The 22,314-nt window shown below is 47.8% G+C and overlaps 7 protein-coding genes across 7 annotated transcripts; 5 read left to right on the top strand and 2 right to left on the bottom strand.

Moving 5' to 3' along the window:
- Positions 1–363: 363 nt before the first annotated feature.
- Positions 364–1,973, bottom strand: tim44 (protein translocase subunit TIM44; the record flags this gene model as incomplete). Its single annotated transcript, XM_058466134.1, has 2 exons — positions 364–1,039; positions 1,096–1,973. The coding sequence occupies 2 exons, from the start codon at positions 1,971–1,973 to the stop codon at positions 364–366; spliced, it is 1,554 nt and encodes a 517-aa protein (XP_058317462.1).
- Positions 1,974–2,301: 328 nt separating this feature from the next.
- Positions 2,302–2,997, top strand: N7508_008069 (mitochondrial 37S ribosomal protein uS11m; the record flags this gene model as incomplete). Its single annotated transcript, XM_058466133.1, has 1 exon — positions 2,302–2,997. One exon carries the CDS (start codon positions 2,302–2,304, stop codon positions 2,995–2,997), a length of 696 nt encoding a protein of 231 aa, XP_058317461.1.
- A 1,097-nt stretch (positions 2,998–4,094) lies between these two features.
- N7508_008068 (putative VPS9 domain protein) lies at positions 4,095–8,138 on the top strand (the record flags this gene model as incomplete). Its single annotated transcript, XM_058466132.1, has 3 exons — positions 4,095–4,172; positions 4,243–4,492; positions 4,549–8,138. 3 exons carry the CDS (start codon positions 4,095–4,097, stop codon positions 8,136–8,138), a joined length of 3,918 nt encoding a protein of 1,305 aa, XP_058317460.1.
- A 1,506-nt stretch (positions 8,139–9,644) lies between these two features.
- N7508_008067 (cytochrome P450) lies at positions 9,645–11,404 on the top strand (the record flags this gene model as incomplete). The annotated part of the gene is made up of 3 exons (XM_058466131.1): positions 9,645–9,860; positions 9,918–10,723; positions 10,789–11,404. 3 exons carry the CDS (start codon positions 9,645–9,647, stop codon positions 11,402–11,404), a joined length of 1,638 nt encoding a protein of 545 aa, XP_058317459.1.
- A 1,504-nt stretch (positions 11,405–12,908) lies between these two features.
- Positions 12,909–18,592, bottom strand: tpcC (non-reducing polyketide synthase tpcC; the record flags this gene model as incomplete). Its single annotated transcript, XM_058466130.1, has 5 exons — positions 12,909–14,204; positions 14,268–16,652; positions 16,720–17,823; positions 17,888–18,191; positions 18,252–18,592. 5 exons carry the CDS (start codon positions 18,590–18,592, stop codon positions 12,909–12,911), a joined length of 5,430 nt encoding a protein of 1,809 aa, XP_058317458.1.
- A 557-nt stretch (positions 18,593–19,149) lies between these two features.
- On the top strand, positions 19,150–20,171 carry tpcB (metallo-beta-lactamase type thioesterase tpcB; the record flags this gene model as incomplete). The annotated part of the gene is made up of 2 exons (XM_058466129.1): positions 19,150–19,311; positions 19,398–20,171. 2 exons carry the CDS (start codon positions 19,150–19,152, stop codon positions 20,169–20,171), a joined length of 936 nt encoding a protein of 311 aa, XP_058317457.1.
- An 843-nt stretch (positions 20,172–21,014) lies between these two features.
- Positions 21,015–21,497, top strand: tpcK (decarboxylase tpcK; the record flags this gene model as incomplete). The annotated part of the gene is made up of 3 exons (XM_058466128.1): positions 21,015–21,110; positions 21,183–21,379; positions 21,428–21,497. The coding sequence occupies 3 exons, from the start codon at positions 21,015–21,017 to the stop codon at positions 21,495–21,497; spliced, it is 363 nt and encodes a 120-aa protein (XP_058317456.1).
- Between the last annotated feature and the right edge of the window lie 817 nt (positions 21,498–22,314).

Below are 22,314 nucleotides of genomic sequence, written 5' to 3'. Positions count from 1 at the left end.
TGGAAAGGACGAAACGTTCAGTCCTGAGAAAGCCTGCGGCGGATGTCTCGAGAAGAAGACCCTAGGCGAACAGGCCCAAACTCAACCGGGGCGGTTGAACAACAGGCTGAATGAAGCATTAATATATGAAAGAAAAAAAAAGAAAATCTGATTAACCAGCGAAGACCCCAAGACGTAGTCACTGGAATAGGCATAGCCGTAAACAAGTGCCAGATCTACCTGGCTTGATATCGAACAGTCATATTGTACAATTGGAAGGTGTGGGTTCAAGATGCGAGAGGAGATAAAATCCACAAGAGAATATGTCGGTGAAAAGGGGAGAAAGAAGGAGAAGAAGAAGACCGAACAGAGCCTATTGCACGATTAAATGTAATCGCGCGCGGCCTTCTGAAGCTCGATCAATCTCCAACCGCGAGTTTCGGGGTTGTTGACCTCATCAGGAATACGGGTCAGACCAATGGCGTAGGTGACCAACTGAACCTTGTCCTCCATACCCGCGGCAAGTTCGCCGGTCTTGACCTTGCGGTAAACATGGATTTCCTGGGTCCGGCAAGTGACAACGAATACAGGGATGTCACCAGGGTCGAGAATACGCGCATGCGAAATGTCAACGCCACGAATGTCGAGGATACGGCCATCGGACTTGAGGCCAGCGGTGGTGTATTGCTGGGCAAGGGCAGCGTAAACGTGGTACTGAGCATCCGAGAGCCAAAGCTTCAAAGTCTCAACGTCTCCCTTGACGTAGGCATCGAGCACTTCGGGGAGCATGTAGTCGCGCATTTCCCGCAGGAATGGCTCCATCTGGAAGTTGGGATCAATCTCCCGGAACTTCTTGATGACCTGAGCGGTCTCGTTCTCGGCAAAAAAGCCTCCAATCTTGTCGGAAATGCTTCTTGCTGTGCTGATAAGAGGGTTCTCGGACTCGTTATAGGTTTCCTTCATGGTGAAGAGCTTCTGCATCATGGGGTTAGAGTCCTTGAAGTCACGCCACGAGTCCTTCCAGGCGGCGTCCTTGTGAATAGTGACGTGGGTACCGGCGCTGTAGGTAAATCAGTCAGACATGTACGGAATCGACAAAAGATTATTAAAACTCACTCAGGGTTCTCAACCATCTGGTCAACGTGACGGGTCTTGCCGGCCTTGAGCTCCAGCGCCTCCCGACGCTGTCGCTCCTTGCGGCGCTCCTCCTTTTCAACCCAACCACCATAGCGGGAACTGCTACCATCATCAATTGCATCCTTGACACTCTTGTATGCCTCGGTCTCACGAACGGGCCGTGTGGCCTTCTCGAGTCCCTCTCCAGTTGCACTGACACCCTTGCGGACACCCTTCACGACGGAAGTGTTCCATGTCCAAGCAGCTCCCTTTCCAAGAGCCTGGCCAGTGTGCTTGAAAGCCGCACCGGTCTTGGTTGTAGCAGCTCCCGAGGCAGCGTCGTAAGCCGCACGCGCACGTCTGACGTTCTCGTTCTCGCTGAATTGGTGAGCTGAGGATGCCAGCGCCTTGGTCGACTCTTCCCATTCTTTGGAGGCTTTGAACTCGGTCTGCAGAGTCTCACGGAAAACCTGCCATGGGGACTTGTCTCCGTGAGGTGGTGGCGGAGGTGGTGCCTCTTCCTTTTTCTTCTCCTTTCCTTCCTCTTTGGATTCCTCGCCCTGTGATTCAGACTTAGGATCTTCGCTTTGATTCCCCTCGCCTTGCTTTTGCGATTGCTGCTGTTGCCAGAGGGAAGTTGCGACGTGGAATGAACGTGTCAACGGGAGGGCGGCGAATGGCGAGACAATTTGGGAAACGGTGTGAGGGGTGGGTTGAATAATGGCTCGGGATGACCTATGAGAGAGGACTGAGGTTTGAGCTGAGATGGTCGAATATGACCCGGCGCGAGTCGAGAAACGCTGGGAGGATCGGAGAATCGGTGCCTGAGACCGCAGGGTAGCGGCTCGCGTGGCGGCAGACATCTTGGTCGGAATCATCTGTGATGACAGAGAAGTATAAGGTGAAAAGGGATGACGGAGATGAAAGATGTAGGTAAAAGCTAATCAAAAAGACGGGGATTCCAGCCCAGCCTGGACGCGATGTGTTGAGTGGTGAAGGAGGCAAAGAGATCGGGGAAGGGAAAAAGTCGAGATGCCAAGACTTCGAAAAACTTCCAGCGTCTCCTCTGTTCGGTCCGACAACGGGACCTGCGACAACACCCGGGGCTTCACGATTAGGCACTCCGGCATTGTTCAGTCTCTATTCACTTGTTATTTTCGCTATTCTCTTTGTTCTTCGGAATTCTCGTTACTGCGCACCTTCGCCATGAGCTCCTTTTCAATGAGCGCGTTGACCAAGGCATTGCCGTCGGTATGTCGCCAATCTCAGCCTCGCATTCAGTCTTTGCATTTCACACGTCCCTTTTCGATGTCTAGCTCTCAACAAGCTCCACGGGTCGATCGGGATGAAATGCAAAGACAGATGCTGGGTCGCGACTCGGAGACACCCTCCGACACCTCGCCCTCATCGCCATTGTCCGCGATCACGCAAATGATGCAGGGCGAGAGAGCCCCTGCACGCCGTGAAAATTTCAGAATGGCGGAAAGCTTCGAAGCCGACATGATCAAGAACCCCTACGCCGACCGAGCCCCTGCTCACCATCTCCACGTCTACTGCCACAAGCACAACACAATCCTTACCTTGACACGGCCAAACGGAAACCCTATTATGTCAATTGGGTGTGGTCAAATCGGCTTCCGCAAAGCCGGGCGTTCTGGATTTGACCCGGCATACCAACTTTCCGCCCATGTTCTCGGACAAATCAAGGAGAAGGGCCTCCTAATGGAAATCAAGCGGTTAGAAGTTGTGTTCCGCGGGTTTGGAAAGGGCCGGGAGGCATTCACAAAGGTGCTTCTGGGAAATGAGGGACGATTCATCAAGGGACTTGTGATGCGAGTGACCGATTCTACTCGACTCAAGTTCGGTGGTACTCGCAGCAGGCACGAGCGTAGACTGGGTTGATCAGTCCCAAAAGCATATTTGTTATCACTCGCCAGTGAAGAGGTCATTGTTGGCTTCGTTTGGTTTTGTATACAGCCAAACTGTACTGGATCGCATGGTGTGGACGATTGGACAGCCTTCTTTGGCTCTCTGCTTTATTTGTTTTCAAATGGTGTTGTCGGCACCCACTCTGTATATTAGAATTCCACCTTGGGAATACAAGTCATCCATCTGCAAACTGCATATGATAGGACTCACTTCGGGTTCCTTGGTAATTTGGAGTTCGAAAAGGCGTAGTCAGATCACTCAGGTAATTCAATGGCTAAGAAATTCTGGGGTTGCCTATTTAGCTTTGTCTAATAATCTTGCGAGCGATAGAAAAAGCATGTTGACTTGTGCTTAGAGTACGGAGTACGGATATATACATTATCAAGATATGTTTTGCTCACCAATATCTCGACTACCGTGACGAATAACGTTTTTACTGGACATTTGTAAGCTTGACCGAATGATTTGCACGTATCTGCAAACCACATGTCAGTCAAGGATGTATGTTTACCAATTGTTCCATTTTAATTTTACCGTTTCAGAAACAGATAGGCCCCCATGTACAGCTTTTTGAACGGTTTCTATGAGTTACAGTCTCATGCTCAATCAAGTTTTTCATATGAGCCAGATCCTCCTATTTTGCCCTATAAATCTACAAAGCCATACACGATAAGTTATGGAGTGAACATGCAGTATGTGTGCCTGGATAACTAGTTTGTGTTGCCTCAGGCTGCAGGAGGGTTACTTACCAAATGTGGTATAGCGCCCATCAGCTCGTCGATCACGTTCTCGAATCACCCTCGCGGCTGCTGCTTCATCACTCTTTCTGCTTGCCTCGGCGCTTTGATTGTCTTGTTCTTTGAGATTCGCCATTGTGTTTTTGCTGCAGGTGTTACAAAAGTTCCGTCGACGCGCTCTGACCTCATTCCCAAATTGCTGCCTGCAGCTGTATGCGCCGAAGCTCTTCCCCGCGAAATTACACCGCGCACACATCTCCAACTCCGGCAAGCTGAGACGGACGGCTTGATGATTGCTGGAGTATCTCAACTGGGCCGTCCAAAACCGTTTGGATGCACCCTCTAAACCCTTTTCTCCGTGCCTTCTTTCGAAGCACTGTCCCGGGCCAGTGTATACCGGTTGGGAACCATGTAGGTGGAGACTGTCAATCAACCAGCGGATTGCCCGGAGTGGCTAATTGGTATTGTGTGCATTCATTAGGTCTTGCTCGTACCTACGACGGACTGTCTCATCGGCTCACGCGACCGGGAATCGAACTTGCTGTATTCTGATCTAGTCGCGTCGGAGGAATTTCTAGGGAGTCATGTGTTACGCATCCCCATTCATACCGGCTCTACAAATTTGAAAGAAGACAACAATGTGCGAGACAGTAGAGGAAAGGCAAGACAAGTTACGACTTTTAATGGCAGGACAGTGATCATCAAAGACAACTCAGTGTACAGCAACAAAGGTAACTTTTTTTATCGGTGAACGCGACGACTTGGGCTAACAATGATACAACATCAGGATTCAAGTCGCTTACACAAGCTCAACTTCTATCCGATGCGCTATACTACACTCCGTCCAACGATTCGCGCCCATGGCTCATATATTACATTTCTCGACCGCTGATCGGAACGTACGATCCAGCACGGATCATACCTGCTTCAGTGCCTGGAACCGGAAGCAGAGCCATTGAACCTAGCACGGCAGACAAAAAATATGGAAATGGAGATTCAATGGGAACACCACAGAAACAAGAGATCAGAACTTTTGGTGAACTCCTTGCCAACTTTCCCATGATTGCCCGGCAGATGCAGCCTGGCCTCGAACGATTATTCCGCGAATTTGGCAAGGAACTTGGAAAGCCGCTACCGCCTCCGCCTTCACGATCGCCGTCTGCATCTGGTAGCGAGCGTATGCACAAGCTCACACGTACTGAATCATTAACGGATGAAAGCTCTTCTATCCGCAGTTGGTCGTCACGCAGCAGAGGCCGACTGCCATTCAATTCGGAAGAATACTTCGAAGATGACGAAGACCTCATGCGTCGAAGCCTAGAGACTGCTGTCACTGCGGCCATTGATCTATTTCGTCTTGTTGACAAGCAACAACTGTCACTGCTCGGTGCGACCACCGATCTCACTGGCCCATTAGTCGAACGTCTCATAGAACGTTATGTCGCCGAACAAGTTCACGAGCCCTTACTTTTCCCCCGTCTTTGTTCCTTCCGCCAGCCAGAAGACACAGAGTTGGACTCGCGAATACGACAAATGGAGAGCATTGATGTGTCCCAGGTTGGAATATCAGTGGAAGGTGGACGTGCAGGGAAGCGAGAGTTGATTCGGCGACTGGGGCGAGGCGTGGATGAGTTTCGGAAGATCAACGAGGCCCGGTGTCCTCATGATATGCTGAGCACTCTCCTTGGGACTGTCAAAGTTATTTCCTACCCAGGAAGCTATGATCAGCTGGACGGCTCAGCGTCCGAGAAAGGAACTTCTTCTGTTACAATCAATGCCGATGTTCTAGTCTCATTGTTGCTAGTTGTTGTGATACGGTCCCAGACTAGACATCTCCAAGCTCGGTTGCTGTATATGCAGCACTTCATCTATATCGATGATGTCGACAGTGGTGAGATGGGATATGCTCTGAGCACTTTCGAGGCTGTTTTGATGTATCTTGTCACCGATTCCGCCGGACTGCGTCGTGCCAGCGCTCGAAACCGACGTCTATGGCTAGCCACTAAAACAGGCAGACTATCTGATATGAAGGCTATTCTGGAACCAAACGAAGACCACGAATCAGAAGACGATGTCATTTCACCAGAGCCAGAGAGGAAATCTGTTTTCTTCCAGACAGATGACACAGATGAAGCAGAGGAACTACCCCTCGAGAACTCTTTCACCAATCACATCAATAGCCGAACACAACAAGAGGAAGCCATTGTCGATGCACCGCCATTGTCTCATGTATTTCCATTCCAGACATGGGAGGATCCTTCAATCCTCCAAGAACCCCATCGACCAATCAAAAAAGTGTCAATGGATGTTCGCAGTATGTCAGAATCATCAGCCATCTCATTCATTTCCAGGACAAATACTCTTGGATCCATGGCAAGTGGAATCGAGGGTGATAGCTCCATTGAAACTTTAACCAAAACTCAAGACCCAGCCGGTGATTCCATACCAATGATGGCGGTTGAGGGTCGTCAGCCCGAGGCTTTGAGATACTTGTTGACTCTGGAGGAATACTACCCATTGGAAGAAATTCTTCAAGATACTAATGCCAATGGGACAACACTTCTGAATGCTGCGGTGCAGCTAGCTCACAACGAGATTGTTGAGATTCTCTTGGACTTTTTATTTGCAAAGACAGATGCAAATGTGGTTGCGTTCTATTTGACCAAATCCGATATCCATGGTCGAACAGTCGCGCATTATCTGTTCAGCACACCGTCTTTGCTGGCCCGACTGGGTAGCATTGTTCCTTGGCGACTACGAGACAAGCATGGACAAACTCCGCTCTTCGCACTTTGCCGATCCTATGATCATCCCGAGTACAAATCCATGGTCCAAGCTGCTTTGACTGCAGCGCAACAATCACAAGGTGATAATAAACCACTTCAATTGGATGACCATGTCGACGCCAAGGGGAATACCCTATTACATATTGTTGGCGACCCGGATATCACGAGAAGGATTCTCCAGGAGAGCGATTGTGACCCCAATGCGACAAACGACAAGAGGTTCACACCACTAATGATGGCCAGCAAGTACGGGCGAGTCGATCAAGTTCGTATTCTCTTCCTAGACCCAAGGGTTGATGTTCATATCAAAGAAGCACGTGGTTTGACGGCCGTTGAATTGGCCAAGGATGACGAGGTACGAAATCGCATTGATGACTTGATTTTGTTGTCCCACCCCCCATTTGCCTGTGGCGACCCTTCAGGCCGTGTCACAACTGTTGTGCGATCATTCTTTGTGGAAGATGCAACAGTACGCTTTATCCTCAAATCCGGGGCTCCATATCCTCCATCAGAATCAGTGGCATCTTCACGACCTGGATCAACAACATACACCGTGACAACTTGTCGTCGCAATTTCTCGGATTTTGAGAATTTGGCCAAGTGGCTTGCAGTGGAACATCCAGCCTCTTATATGCCATCTCTTTCGGACTTCCGGAATCCGTTCCAAATACATTCAAAGCCCTCACGATCCGTGCTTCATGATCTCCAGGAAAGACTTGACCGCTTCCTCAAGACGCTCTTGACCCATCCGACCTTCTCAACTCATGAAATGCTGTGGGAGTTTTTCCTCGTTCCAGAGCTTCAACCGGATATGATGGCCGATCGTTCTCGTCGCAAGGCAGCAGTGCTCACAGAAACCATCGCCGACGAATACCCGCCTGTTTCACTGGATGGAATGCGCGATACCGAGCAGTTTGTCAACCACGCCCAGGAGATGGTGCGCGGAGTACACGCCAATACGCGTAGCCTGATCCGCCGCGGACATGCCCTGCACAATGGAGCATCAGATCTTGCGGACGCCGTGATGCTATGCTCATCTGTCCTCGCGACTCTCCGAGAGCCCACAAATGCGCTTCCCGTGTCTCACATAGAGGCCTTTTCCCGATACGCCACATACCTATCGACCTCGAGGTCGGACTCCTCCCCACTCCTGCAGTATATCGCAAGTCTTTCCTCAGTGGACAACACAACTGCCGCAATCCTTGAATCTCTCTCCCGCCCTCTGTCTCTCATGTCCTCCCTCTCCTCAACAACCCGCAACATCTCCCGCTCTCGCTCTTCCCTCCTCTCTTCGTCCCTCCCCCGCAAGTTTAATCTTAACCTACCCGGCTTTGAAGAGTCCCGTCAGAAATCGGTTCGCGACTTGGAAAAAAAGATACAGGACGGTGAATCCGAAGCCACTCGCCTGGCCAAAGAGGTCTCATGGAACAAAGACGTAGTAGTCAGCGAGCTGGCTGGCTGGACCTCATGGCGTGAAAAGGTTGGCCGCGATGCCATTCGTGCTTTTGTCAAGGATACTCTTGTTCGTGAAAAAGAGCGCGGGAAGCGTCTCGAACGCTGCCTGCGCAGTGTGCGTGAGACGAATCCTTGAACATGATTGATACATCATAGATCTCAATGAGAGGGTTTCCCTCATTTCTTGCTAGCTTTTCTTTTTGATTTGTACATCTCATGGCGAGCATGTGTTTGGATATTTGCTTTCTATTTTCTTTCTCATTTTTTTCTCTGTTGGTTCCCATGTCTGACGCCTCTGGGTATGGAATAGCGAGGCGCGTGGCGATGTCCCAATGTATCATCTCGTTTATATAATAGCTCAGAAGCTACTCAATCCAAGACAATCATCTTGCCAGATCTTTGACTATCTATTTGAATGCTCATTTAATGAATTACGACGACGACAAGTATCGTCCCCATTTGGAGAACATTGCTTGTGCTTTCCGATGAGTTGTATTGCTGATCCTGACCTGATTAACGAACTGGGAGTATCACCTGCCCCGGTACCGGGACGCCGTCCTATCGTCGATTTTGCAATATTATCATGGCGTATGCATCTATTTCTTTCTTTCTTTTATTGGCTGATTTACTCATCTACAGCTTTATCTGCTGAAAGCACTTGATCAATCATCTGGTCAATTATCGATTGATCTATTTGCCCCGATTTGTCGACTTGAACCCGTCGTTCTCAATGGTTAGAGTTTGACTCTTTAGCCATATAGGTTTTCTCAAAGGATCTATTGTCCACCATTCAAGCGGTACCGATCCATAATAACGAGACCATGATAGACACCGTTCAGAACGAAGTGTGCCTGTCTAAGAGCCGAAACCATCACCGACCTCGCATCAGGATAATCTCCAACAATTGGCAGAGATACTAAATTGAGCTCGGATATATTGGTTAGTGTCAGAAATAATTGCCTTTCGGCTAGAGATCTTTTCAGCCAGAAGAAACATGACCCGTCAAAGGGACTCTGATGCATGTGCGAAACTATCGTGTGTGAGTTGGGCTCGGACAGACCCATAGCTCCGTGATGCTCATGACATCATCATACAAGCCCCAGCGCACTGTTGAGCAGTGGCCTAAAGAATCAGCTATGTCTGTAACAAATCTCATTTGTGGACACACCAGCGAGTGATACATAAATTCACAGACTTTGGGGTAATCAAAGCTCTTTGATATGCTGCCTGGGTATGATGCGATTAATGGAAACTAGCCGAAAATGAATAGGAAACAGACAGGAGACTGTGGAAACAATGCAGAGATGCTATATTTGCGCAAGAGATCTTTGATATTAGGTCTGGGGGATAAAGCATCTACTGAACCCCAGATCTACCACTTTCAGTAGTAGTCCAGGAACTAGCCATTGACTGGGCCAGGGCTTCACATGGCCTGGTGCCGAGCTTAAGTAGCTGATCACGCCTCAAAACACTCCACGGCCACGATCAGGGAACTTATCTGTCCGAAAAAAAATTGATTCTACGAGGTACGTCCTCTTCAACCTATTCTCTTGTATTTGATATTCTGCTCGAACACTTGGTATATTGAAGAATCGCATGAATATCAGGAGAACAGTGCATCTTGATTTATTTCAATTCAAACATGTCCTTGTCGCTTGGGATACTAGTGCTACTGTCTTCAATTTCTATTACCCAGGCTGCGGTTTGCTTGAAATACTTGCCACAGTACTTTGAAAACCAGACATTACACCATCTCTTCTGGTGTGCCCAGGGAGTAAATATTATTCTTTGGGCTATCTACGAAACACAAATCTACCCCCGGTTTATCTGTCCCTTACGACAACTTCCCGGCCCAACTGTGAGTCAATCCCAGTGATGATTTACTCGCAGACGAACTCCATACTGATAATATCAGGGTGGATACCCTTTGTTAGGCTATGGCTTGATCCGTTTCAAGAAGCCTGTGGGACCAGAATACCTGAAATTTATGCAGGAAACTTCTCACAATGGACTGATGCGCTATAGAGGGTTTCTTAACACCAACAATGTTCTCCTGGCAAGTCCACAAACACTCGCGGAGGTTTTGGTCAAGAGACCATACGATTTTGAAAAGCCCGAAGGACCTCGCAATTTCATGCGTCGGGTTCTTGGAGACGGATTGGTTCTTGTTGAAGGCGATGTCCACAAGTTCCAGCGGAAGCGCCTTATGCCCAGTTTCTCCTTTCGAAATATCAAAGACCTTTATCCAACTTTCTGGGATAAATCTATCAAACTCACAGATGCTATTGCGGAGAAAGTTTTGGCTTCTTCTGGTGGAACAGGGATCACGGATGTGAACTTCTGGTCAACCAAGGTGACTCTTGACATTATTGGTATCGCGGGGCTTGGGCGTGACTTCAATACGATTAAGAACTCGGATGATCTTCTGGCCCAGACATATGATAAAATCATGGAGCCTTCGCTTGGGAAAATGATCATTTTTGCACTGACGAGCTACAAGCTGCACTGGTTGAACCAATTTGTCCCTGGGAGAATCGATGCTAAACTGGAATCGGCTACCGATAGCTTGCGCAGAACTTGCATTCATTTTGTCCATGAGAAAAGAGAGAAATCTGCGGCTATGGGATCGGAGTCCACGGATATTCTTTCTAAGCTCATGGAGACCAATGAATTTTCCAACGAGGAGTTGGTTGACCAGCTTTTGACTTTCATTGCAGCTGGGTAAGCTCTACGCATTCAGCAAACAGAAGACAGGATTGAGATGTTTAAGCTAATCTTCTTCATAGTCATGAGACCACCTCTTCGACATTTGCGTGGGTTATATACCTCCTAGCGTCGAACCCCCATATCCAATCACAGCTGCGTGAGGAAATTCATGCCAACCTCCCTACTACCTCCCCCGTGGATGCAGACTCTGACCTTTCTTCTGTTCTGGAGTCGCTGCCCCTGCTGAATGGAGTCTGCAATGAGACCTTACGTCTATATCCCACGGTACCCCTAAGCATGCGAACACCTCGCCAGGATACGACCATCGCCGGACAACGCATCCCGAAAGGCACAGAGATCTACATTGTTCCCTGGGCTGTCAATCGGGATCAAGAGCTTTGGGGCCCAGATGCAGATGTCTTCAAGCCCGAGAGGTGGATTGATGCTGAAACAGGTAAGCCAAACAACACTGGAGGGACGAGCAGCAACTACTCCATCTTGACCTTTTTGCACGGCGTGCATTCATGTATCGGCCAGGGGTTTGCTAAAGCAGAGCTGAGGGCTCTCACTGCAGCTTTCGTTGGTGCTTTTGAGATTGAACTGGCGTATCCAGATAGACCTCCCATTCCGGCTGGTCTCATTACGACGAAACCTGAAGGTGGGATGTGGGTTAAACTGAAGCGGGCGAGCATTTAGTATAGTGAGTAAAGGTATGGAAAGAGACGACCATGAACAGAACACGTCGTTATATCATTCGCTTTGCGTTGATGTTTGGATGCGATTCAACATTCACGGTTGCATCAAATGTGGACTTGAAGATATTTGGGCAAACATAAACAAACTTATGGTGATGCATAATACTAGAGCAGGGAAGACGATATTCAATACATGTTTCTGCTCAATTTTCTGTATAATCCTTTCTCGTTACCAAAAATAGTCATTGTGTATGACATCTCGTTGGACCAATTCCACAAATACATAGAACTTATCGAGCAGCTCGAAAATCTAGTAACGCGGAAAATGAACGATGTGAAACCGAATATACGATAGCCTTAATTCGCTCCTATTGATACTAGTCGAATGGATAGAGACCCCGATTCTCCGCAACGCGCTTTCGGTTAGATTGCGACCACGTGTCAAATGCCAACAGGGTCTTTTACATGAATTATGAGGCCATGCCAAGGTTGCGGAATTGACAGTGCCGAATTCGGGCAATTGTTATAAAGAAAAGTTGACCGGTCATCCCTTCAGCTACATCGGGACTTCGGAAAGAAGCAACCAACTCTTGTTATCATTTTATATTCAATTGGAGCTGTTCTCTGTCATCATGGCTGGCTTCAATCACAATCTACGCGTCACTGTGGTCGCCTACAAGAAAGCACAATTGTCCGAGGAGGAATCTCACAAGCATTGGTCCGAGATCCATGCCCCAGTAGTAGCGGAGTTCTTGGCCAAAGTTGGGGTTGTTAGATATACTCAAGTACTTTATCCTGGCTTGAGGACTTATGATTTATGTTTTCATTTCGGCTCACACTATCCTGTACAGAATCATACACCATCATCAGTACGGAGATCTATTCAAGAGCGCCACGAGCGCTCGGGAGATGCTCATCCTCCATTTCCCGACTACGATGGCTTGGTGGACATAGTCGTGCCTGATATGGAGACTTCTATGAGCCTATCAAAACGTAATTTTTGCACCTTCCTGCCAACATACTTGTAGAAGATCTGTCTAGAATTGAGATGTTGGATACCAAGTGCTCTCTAAATCCATACTATTAGAAAATAGTTGCACCAGACGAAGACATCTATTGCTTTCGGCTGGGAAGAAACTCCCGTTCAAAATAATGTACCTCTCGTCTTGAAAGAAAGGCTATGAAAGATTTGAGGGGATTTGAGTAGCTCAAAATTAGCTATAGCGGAAATACCATCTAGCGTGACATACATATCTTATGTGGTTCAGAGAAATAGACAAGTGTATGCATGACAACGAGATTCAAAAGGGAAGACCACATGTGAAATCAGTTGTACTAAGTACGTGTTCAACATTCGTTCCTTGCGTGGATTAACGTGGCAAATTGATGATTTGTTTAACAGGTATACTATAGCGTGAATTGATATAGATTAAGGAAAAACAGAAAGCAAATGTGAAAGGACAGGCTTCATTAAATAAGACATCAAAAGTTTTACTTCGTGTGAATCAACCATAGTACTCAGCCAACCAGGTTCGAAAATCCTTTACAGTTGGATATTCTAAAAACAGGCTTCCGCTCACAGAAACGCCTAGCTCTTCCCGCAGCCGCTCGGCAATGACCAAACTCATCAAGCTGTCGACACCGAGACTAGCAAAGGTGGCACCATCTGACAAATCAGAAGGCTCCATAGCGGCTTCATGAGCGACGAGCGCCATTGCCTTATTGACAATACTACTTTCAGAACACCTCTTTGTGGTATCAACAATATTTTGTTGAAGTGACAAACATTTCGCGGGAGCATGCATTGATGTGTCTTTCATGGGGGGTTCTGCGGGTGATTGCAAGCCTCCGTTTGAATTGAACTTTTCCGTAGAAGGCGCAGAAGATGGCACACGTCCCAATTGAGCAAGCTTGCCAGTACCTGGAGCATCTGCACCACTCACAGAACTAGACTTTGTGTCGGGAGATGAAAAGAAGCGATTGAGAAGCACGCGGGGGTACCGACGAAACTTCATAGCTTGCATGACACCCACAATTTCGTCACTTTGAAGCACGTAGACATCACCTAGATATGTTGACGAGTCCTCGGCAGTAGGAATCATTTTTACGTAGGATCGGTAAATGGCTCCAGCAACCAGAGGGCGAGCCATGCGAAGGGAACCCCAACCGGGGGTGACACTGAAGTTGTTCTTTGTGTCCATGGCGTCCGAAACATTCATCACAAAACCAGCCAGATGACACACGCTATCAAGGAAAAAAGGAGGAACAGTCCACGTGCCGCTCGTACCAGTTGCCTTGATGGTAACATCAGCAAAAGCCTCGAGTCCGTGGAGCACAACCGAGCGCATGCCGCGATATTTATCTGCATAGTCGACCAGTTTGTCGGCAAACAGAGCATACACCATATTGTGTGAGAGTCTGCTTGCAACACATTTATCGGCCAGTTGCAATAAGGTTTCAATTCGACCTTGAATAAAGTGATTGAATGGGACCCAACTGGTGAGCCAGGCCTTTGCGTTTCCATAAACAATTTGTGCTGTCACGATCGGATCATTGTCTAGCAAGGAAAGCCCGTCATCGGAAGCATTATGCATCTCAATGAATGCCGTTCTTGATCTAATATCAGGTGTACTGATAGAGATCTGAATTAGTTGCGGCGTATCGGTCTTTGTTTGCGCAATTAGGCCTTCACGCACGACAAGGTTCGATATTTCCATGTCACAGACACTTTTGCCGGCCGTTGGATCGAGATATTCTAGAAGATGCTTTCCAAGTGTCCATATAATATCTGCGTATATTGACTAAAGGTTGAAAAATTATCAGCAGACGGTTTATCAAACTTGGGCATGAATCTTGAGACTTACCGAAGTCACCACACCGGCCCCGTTCATCTTGTGTCCCCATGCAGCAGCCAAGAATTCCGAATGCATCAAATCAGATTGGACAACAACTCGCCCAGTTGACCCTGAGAAGTTTTCGTCGACTACCTTGTGAACCAGGGATGTTCGCAGCCCAGATATGGGCGTAGGACGTGCGGGAGTGTCAAGACTCGTCATTGGCAGTGTCCTGATCTCGAGCCCATGTGAGTTGTTGCCTTTGGTCAGAGCCCAATTGCCATTATACTGTATCCAATGATTCTGCTCGTTCCAAGCATAGGTGGGCAGGTCCAAAAGCCGCAGGTCCTTTTCGAAGGGTCTGTGAAACTCGTTCCAGTTCACTTCAACACCAGCGCAGTGAAGAACAGCCAAAGTTTGTGAAAGTGTCTGCCAATTATTCTCACTTCGATGGAGGGATGGAACTGCCGCACCTATTGGCGACATGATTGATTGTGCCAATCCAACACAGACTGGGTGTGGTCCAAGTTCAACCCACGCCATCGTTTCGTCCACAGTTGCGATGCGGATTGCCGTTTCCACAGCGCCCATAAAATTCACAGTCTCTCTTGTTGCTCGGCATATATAATTGGCATTGATTGTCCTCTCGTCAAATATAACTTTACCGAGCAGAGGGGAGATGATGGGTAGCTTTGGAGGATGGAAGATGACCCTTGTCCTAGCGATAGCTTCTAGCTCATCGAGAATAGGATCCATTTGCTTTGAGTGGAAGGAGAATGCCACATCTAATCCGAAGCACTTGACTCCAGAATTCTCCAATTCAGCCACCAGTGCTTCGATTTCGCCAACTGTCCCGCTCAGAACCGTGTCCCTTGGTCCGTTGAGACAGGCAACCTCGAATGGTTTCCCGTTTGCCTTAGAAACCACTTCCTCGAGCGAGGCTCTGACAGCTAACATCTTGTGGCTTCCTGGTTGACATCTCTTCTCCAAAATCTCAGCTCGCTGACCAACAAGAAAGATAGCATCATTGACAGAAACCACGCCCGCTGCATGCAAAGCCGCGTATTCACCCATGCTGTGGCCAATGACAACATCTGGTTTGATCCCCAGGGATTCCCAGTACTTAGTCAAAGTCATCTCAACACAAACAAGTGCAAGCTGTGTGGCTGTAGGCGAGTGCGAATGGCTCTCAGGGAAGCTCCCATCGATGACAGGAATGATGGATGGAAACCCTTGAGCCTGGCATATTGTGTCTAAATGCAAGAATTGTGATTGAAAATACGGAGAATCTCTGAATAGTTCCAAGTTACTAGACCGATGTGATGCCCCCTGGCCCGTGAAGGCAAATATAACTGGGGTCTGTCCAGTTGAGGGGACCGCTTTATGGGACTCCGTCGATTGGAGAGTAAATCTCAGCTGCCTTGCTAGACATCTTGAATCTGATGCCGACACAGCGACGCGGTGATTATGATGATGACGTCGAGCGGTGGTTGTGTACGCCAAGTTTGACAAAGAAATATTCGGATTTGCTTCCACGTAGGCGATGAGGCGTTGAAGATTGCCCTTCAACGAAATTTTGCTCTTCGCTGATACTGCAATGACATGACTGGAGCGTGGGTCCCGATTGCAAGGTGTGGTTGACTCAGGTGGCTCTTCAATGACAATGCTCGTGTTTCCTCCAGCAGCACTAAAGTTGTTCACAACAGCAACACGCTTCTTGTCCGACTTCCTTGACCAGGGTGCTCTCTGATACGGTATGTGGATATTCCTGTCTTTGAGATCTTTGGAAAAGGCCGGATTGATTGCGTTCTTGATACCAACATGTGGCGGGATGATCTCTTTGTCAAACATAAGCAACACCTTGAGCAGCGCTGTTGTACCAGCAACAGCTTCACCATGGCCAACGTTTGCCTTGACCGCACCTATATGTAGTGACTGCTTTGAACTGCGGCGCTTGGCATTTGTTAATGGAGCGAAGACATCAGTGACAGATTGGATCTCCTGAGCATCACCAGCCTGAGTTCCAGTTCCGTGCATTTCCACATAGCTGACGTCCAAAGGATCAACTCCAGCTTGGGAGAGAATTTGTCGCGTGAGGTAGGCTTGGTGACCTGCATGAGGATGTGTGATAGAAACCGCCTCCGCCGAGTGATTTGTTCCAGCCGCCAGAATCACTCCGAGAATGTTGTCGTTGTCGGCCTGCGCATCTTCCAGCCGCTTCATGACAATTGATGCAACACCATCAGCCCGACAATAACCATCGGCTTCGCAATCCCATGTCTTGCATGAATTTGGGCTCTTTGATAGGAAATGGCCGTTGCTCAATCCAGCGAATGCGTCGGAGTTAGTCAACACATTCATCCCTCCTGCCACTGCCATATCTGTGTCTCCGTTCCAAAGCGAGTTGCAGGCCAACTATATATTGTGAGTTCTCATGAGCTCTTTTGCGGGATTGTTTTCTCAAAAGATTTGTTCAACTCACATGTATTGCAGCCAGTCCTGACGAGCATGCTGTATCGATACTGTAACTGGGCCCTGAAAATTTGAAAAAGTAATTAATACGACCTGGACCAAAGGCGCGACAGCCCCCAGTAATAAAATAAGTCCCTATCTCCTGGCTTGTATTGACTTCACGGTAGTCGTCACTAGCTTGGCCGTAGAAAGTACCAGTGCGATGTAGGTCCGTTGATGCCGTCCGGTTCGAAACATAGCCAGCCCTTTCTAGAGCTTCATAGGCTGTGACAAGCGCAAGTCTCTGCATAGGGTCTGTCTGCATGGCCTCACGAGGTGAAATGTTGAAGAAAGGCGCATCAAATTGGCCTGGTTGATCAATGAAGCAACCGTACGGTGTATGGCTAGAGTTCACACGCTTCCCAGTGGGATCATAGTGTGATTCAACATCAAAACGATCAGTGGGGATCTTCTCGTGCACATCAAGACCCTCGTTCAAAACATCCCAGAACTTGTCGGTGGTGTTGGCACCTCCGGGCATACGACAGGACATGCCCACGATGGCGATTTTTGCTTGTTGGGTGCCTCTTGCGCTTTCTAAAGGGGGTTTAGACTGGGAGATCCATTTCATAGTGTCTATCATGCTGGTTTTGAACCCATTCGACTCCAAGTTCAGCGCTTCGATCAGGTCGCGTGCGAGCAAAGATGAACCCGGCGTAAGGACCACACACTCGGTCACTCCGATGTCTTTTCCCCGGTCTATGATCCCCTGAACAACATTATCCCAATGAATTGTTCGAGTCAATAACTCTTCAACCGTATTTTGGAAAATCTCACTGGCGTTTGTCGCTTGAAAGGGCTGCCCGGTGTTGGTCGAAAACACGAGAGCACGCGGCATGTGCCTGACATCAAGTTGTTCGATTGACTTGGGTTGGATGATGCGATTGACATGCTTCTTTGTGTAGACATGTTTCGCGTGGCATAAGCCACCATAGACTGGCAGAGCAATGAACTTCCGGTCTCGTAGGAAGTCAGATGCGAGAAACATGTGCTTCAGTCGCGCCGGTGGTCCACTGACAGTCACTGATCCTCGACTCCAAGCACTGATAAAAACTTTGTTAAAGGTCGCGAATGTCTGTGTTTCAAGGTCGGAATCAGTAAATAGATCAACTCTGGCCAACTCGCAATATGCAACAAACCTCAACTTCTTGTATCAAATCAAGCTCGTTCTGCACTTCGTCATGGGAAGTTCCTGGAACAACGTATGCCCAGCTATCGCAATTATGCCCGCCAGTTGAAGGTTGCAGGTCTTGGGACACTTCTTTAACAAGAATACCTAGTCTGAACGCTATACGAACAGCCTCAGACCCAACAAATAGCAAGTCCCCCAATGTATGAGAGAGAGAAACGGCGGCAGCCGACAAAAGGCCAGTCCCCATACCAGCTGTATATAGGTCTATCCTCTGAGAATTGAATGAGCTCCCACTGCTGCATTCATAGTGTCTAAGAATGCACATAGTTAGCAGAAGTCTTGTCGGATTACTATATTGGTATTCGTCATACCCGATCAAGGTTGCAAGTTGAACTACACAAATGAGCATCCCGTTCACACAATCACCGAGAGGGCCACTGCGTAGGTCGTCACTGTCTGCAAGGCCAAATACTGTCTCAAAAGGCGGAAACAATGTTCTCAACTTGGTCGGCAATGATCGAACCTCCTCTCGGATGACCAAAGTGGCGGCTTCAATAAAGTTGGCCAAAAGAAGATGGTGTCTGTTTTTGCTGTGGTTGTGAAGCTGTCGGAAGACGTCCTTGGTACCCCCGTTAGGGAACTCATTGCCAAAGTAGCAGACCGTCATGTGAAGAAGTTCATCCGAGGACTCGGCAATAGAAGATGATTTCATACTTTGAAAAAGATCCATAGGGCTGGTTCCTATACATCCCATTCTATGAGCGGATAGTTCTTTTCGAAAATGAGTTACACTCATGCCACATGAGATTTATTAAATAAAATCCAACAGGACACATGGGCGCACGTATCCCAAAATGGAAAGACAGCGGGATCTGTCAAGCAAGGGGTCAACGCTTGTGATCAATGATCAATCTTCGGATAAGTTATGTTATCCGCAGTCGGAGATAGATGTAGAGAAACTAGCACCAAGGCATATATACTTGATTTTGCAGCGAACTTTCTCAACGCTCGACATGATATCACTTGTACTTTGTCTTCATTCCCCCGACGTGGGGCTTTTTCATCGGGAAATTATGCCCTTCCTAACGTCTCGATTTCCATTCCGGAGATAAACGACGTTTTTGCCTTGCCACCCCCTTACTGGCCACGCTTATTTGCCCCTTGCACGAGCTGTGGGGTTTCAGCTCTAGTTGTGTTAAGCACTGTGACTCGATTTGAAATCATTTTTATCTTCTTGTATCAAGACAAGACCTTCAACCTCCGGTCAATATGGCGCCAGGGGAGGGAGGATATCGTCAAATCAACAAAGCCTTGGATCTCTGCGTCTTTGAAGATTACTTGAAAGCCCAACAAAAGCGGATGTCAAAGTTGTTAGATGTGGAACAGGTCAGTCCACGAGTAATCCGTATCCTTGGACAGAATCCCGGAAAGGTGAGTCCAAGTTGTTGTGAAATTGGTGTTTCCATGTCAATGTCCAAGACGTCAATCAACAACTAAAAAAATGGCGTTCTATCTAGTTTACACTTCAAGGAACGAATACATATATTATCGGCACTGGAGCGAAGCGTCTTATCATCGACACTGGCCAGGGAATTCCAGCCTGGGCAGGATTAATTGCAGAAACACTGGCCACCAAAGATTTTTCAGTATCAAATGTCCTTTTGACGCATTGGCACGGAGATCATACCGGGGGTGTTCCCCATCTCATTCAGCTGTACCCGGAACTCTCTGATTTCATTTTCAAACATACACCGAGCAAAACACAGCAACCCATCTTCGATGGCCAAACTTTTACTGTCGAAGGTGCTACAGTGCGAGCCATCCACACACCAGGACACTCTAATGATCACATGTGCTTCATTCTAGAAGAAGAGAATGCTATGTTCACTGGAGACAATGTGCTTGGTCAAGGTACCACAGCAGTTGAACACCTCGGCACCTGGATGGACACACTACGCATTATGCAATCCCATAACTGCATCAAGGGCTACCCGGCCCATGGAGATGTGATACCGAACCTCCATTCTAAGATTGCGGGAGAGCTAGCAGGGAAGTTGCGACGTGAGCGTCAGGTGCTACGGGCTCTACATCAGATTCAAACTGGCCTGCGGGGTAGAAGGCTCTCGACCAAGGAGGTGGTTGTGGCGGTGCATGGAGAGAAAATTAGTGAACATCTCATGCAGAGAGCGTTGGAGCCCCTCATGGACGAAATCCTGAGAAAGCTCGCTGAAGACGGTATGGTTGGATTTGATATGAGAGGAGGTGTTAAAAGGTGGTTCGCTGTCACCTGAACCCACGAGATTATAAACTCTTGGTAGTTACAGACTGGCTCTAGCTTTTTTCACGATTTTTTTTGAAGCATATTAATTGCCATCACAGCTCGGAGGGCCTGGATTAATTATTAACTGCTTTGGTCTTATAAACCACGATCCAGGGCTCTTTTTTTGCAACTATTCATTCGTAAGAAACCCTTGGAATGTGTCGGAGAAGCGTACAATTCCCAGGCGCGTCAAGGTCGGGTTTTGGGGTAGTTGTCGTCACCCGCGTTTACCCCGACGGTAGGTTTTGCACCTGCATGTATACCGACAAGCCAAGCGCCCCTCTCTAACAGATCAGCCTACGTGTTGACCTGTTCAATGAGAAAATGCGCAGCTGTGAAGGCGTGAGCATTGTCAACCATTTGTCTGGAACAGCAATGCCCCCAAATCTAAGTGTATATCACTTCAGGTTTGGATTACCATATAGGTATCGCAAACCTGAAAGACAAATGAATATTATATCGGACTAAACCCAAAAGCCATTGGTGTCTAGCGCAACTTGACTACCGAAATACTGCCGAGATACTGCGATGCAGAACTATGACCCGACACGACGCGAGGGAGGGTAAATGTACCCCTTGGACATCCCCTCGCATGAAAGAATGTCAAATACAAAAGTCATGTCATTTTTTTTTCTTTTAAGAAGATCACATACTTTGAATTATACTTTTCTGTGCTCACATCCTCAATTTCAATTGCGTCTATATGCCAATCACGAACATGAATATAGGGCATGATCCAGAGATCCCCGAAATATCAGGGTTAGCTGAAAACAGGTTTCTCTGTCTAACGATATGTGGCTACCGCAAGCCCGGCATGAGTGAAGAAAATTATCACCACCACATGGTCAATGTGTCTGCACCCATGACAAAGGGACTGATGGTCAAGTACGGTATCAAGAGATGGACTCAGGTGAGCATCTTCGTCGTTGCACTCTGCTCTTCTCCTTCATGGATCTCTAGATCTGATCATTGGTATTTTCAGATACATAATCAAAAGTCCACCCGCGCCTTGATGAGCCAGTTGTTTGACCCGCAGATGGCAAATATTGCAGATTTCGATTGTTTCAGCCAGGTTGTCTTTCGAAGCATTGAAGACTACAAGCGTATGAAGCAAGATCCTTGGTATAAAGAACACCTAGCTGGTGACCATGAGAATTTTGCCGATACTAAGAGAAGCATGTACGTTTGTCTAGCAGGATATTAGAGACTATAATTGACCTAGACTAGGATCACCATCGGCTGGATTGAGGAGTACATCAGAGACGGAGAAATTGTAGATGGAATTGAGGCTTCCTAGATAAATATTACGTCCATTTATCAATTTTCTGTCTAGAGCGACCGAAACTGAGCAAAGGCAAGCTGCTTCGAATCAACCAGTGTTTTAGAAATACTACAGGTACCTACATAGGCGTTAGTCGTGTCACAGGACTCCCGGGCTTAAAAATGAAGAAATAAGAAATTTGCAATATGACTGAGAATTGCACTTTGGCTGAGGGACACCCCCCGAGAGGGTGGGGGGATCCCGTGACACCGCTATAGCAAATTATCACAGAAGGGGGGGGAATGACCCACTCATCCCGGTCGGCAGTCGGAATCAAGTAGAATGTACCGACTGCTCGGTCTATACCTTGAGAGAATATCCCGACGGTCTGATTGCTGATCAGTAACCACTTAGTAAAATGTAAATATATGGGCTATTCCACTTTTCTTCAATATTTACTGACTTTGACTTCTCAATTGCTGGCTTTCTTCCTTTCATAATCTGTTTCGCAAAGGAACGTAGATACACGTCTCTTCTGGGCTATATGCGGAGCAAAGAACGATAATATGCCCTCTTTCGGTGGTTCCGAGCACAAGGGAGGCAAGCAGTCAGGGGATGGCTTTGTCTGCAGCGCTCTAACAGCGTTCATTATTTGGGCTAAAAGTGACTTCTAGCGCAAAACTCACATCCTCGTATAGACGAATGTATAATGTCCCATATTTAGGCGAGATTGCGAAACTGTACTAAATCAAGCTAACTTGTGGTCGAACGACGTGAGGTGGGTATCGACACCTGACATTTCAGGTCACACGCCCCCCTATCTTTGCGCTCGGGTCGCCAGCTCCTAACGTTA

The sequence above is a fragment of the Penicillium antarcticum genome, assembly GCF_028974205.1.
Source record: "Penicillium antarcticum strain IBT 31339 chromosome Unknown utg000008l_segment0_segment0, whole genome shotgun sequence".
Taxonomy (NCBI): Eukaryota; Fungi; Ascomycota; class Eurotiomycetes; order Eurotiales; family Aspergillaceae; genus Penicillium; species Penicillium antarcticum.
This window is presented reverse-complemented; position numbering and strand designations above follow the sequence as displayed.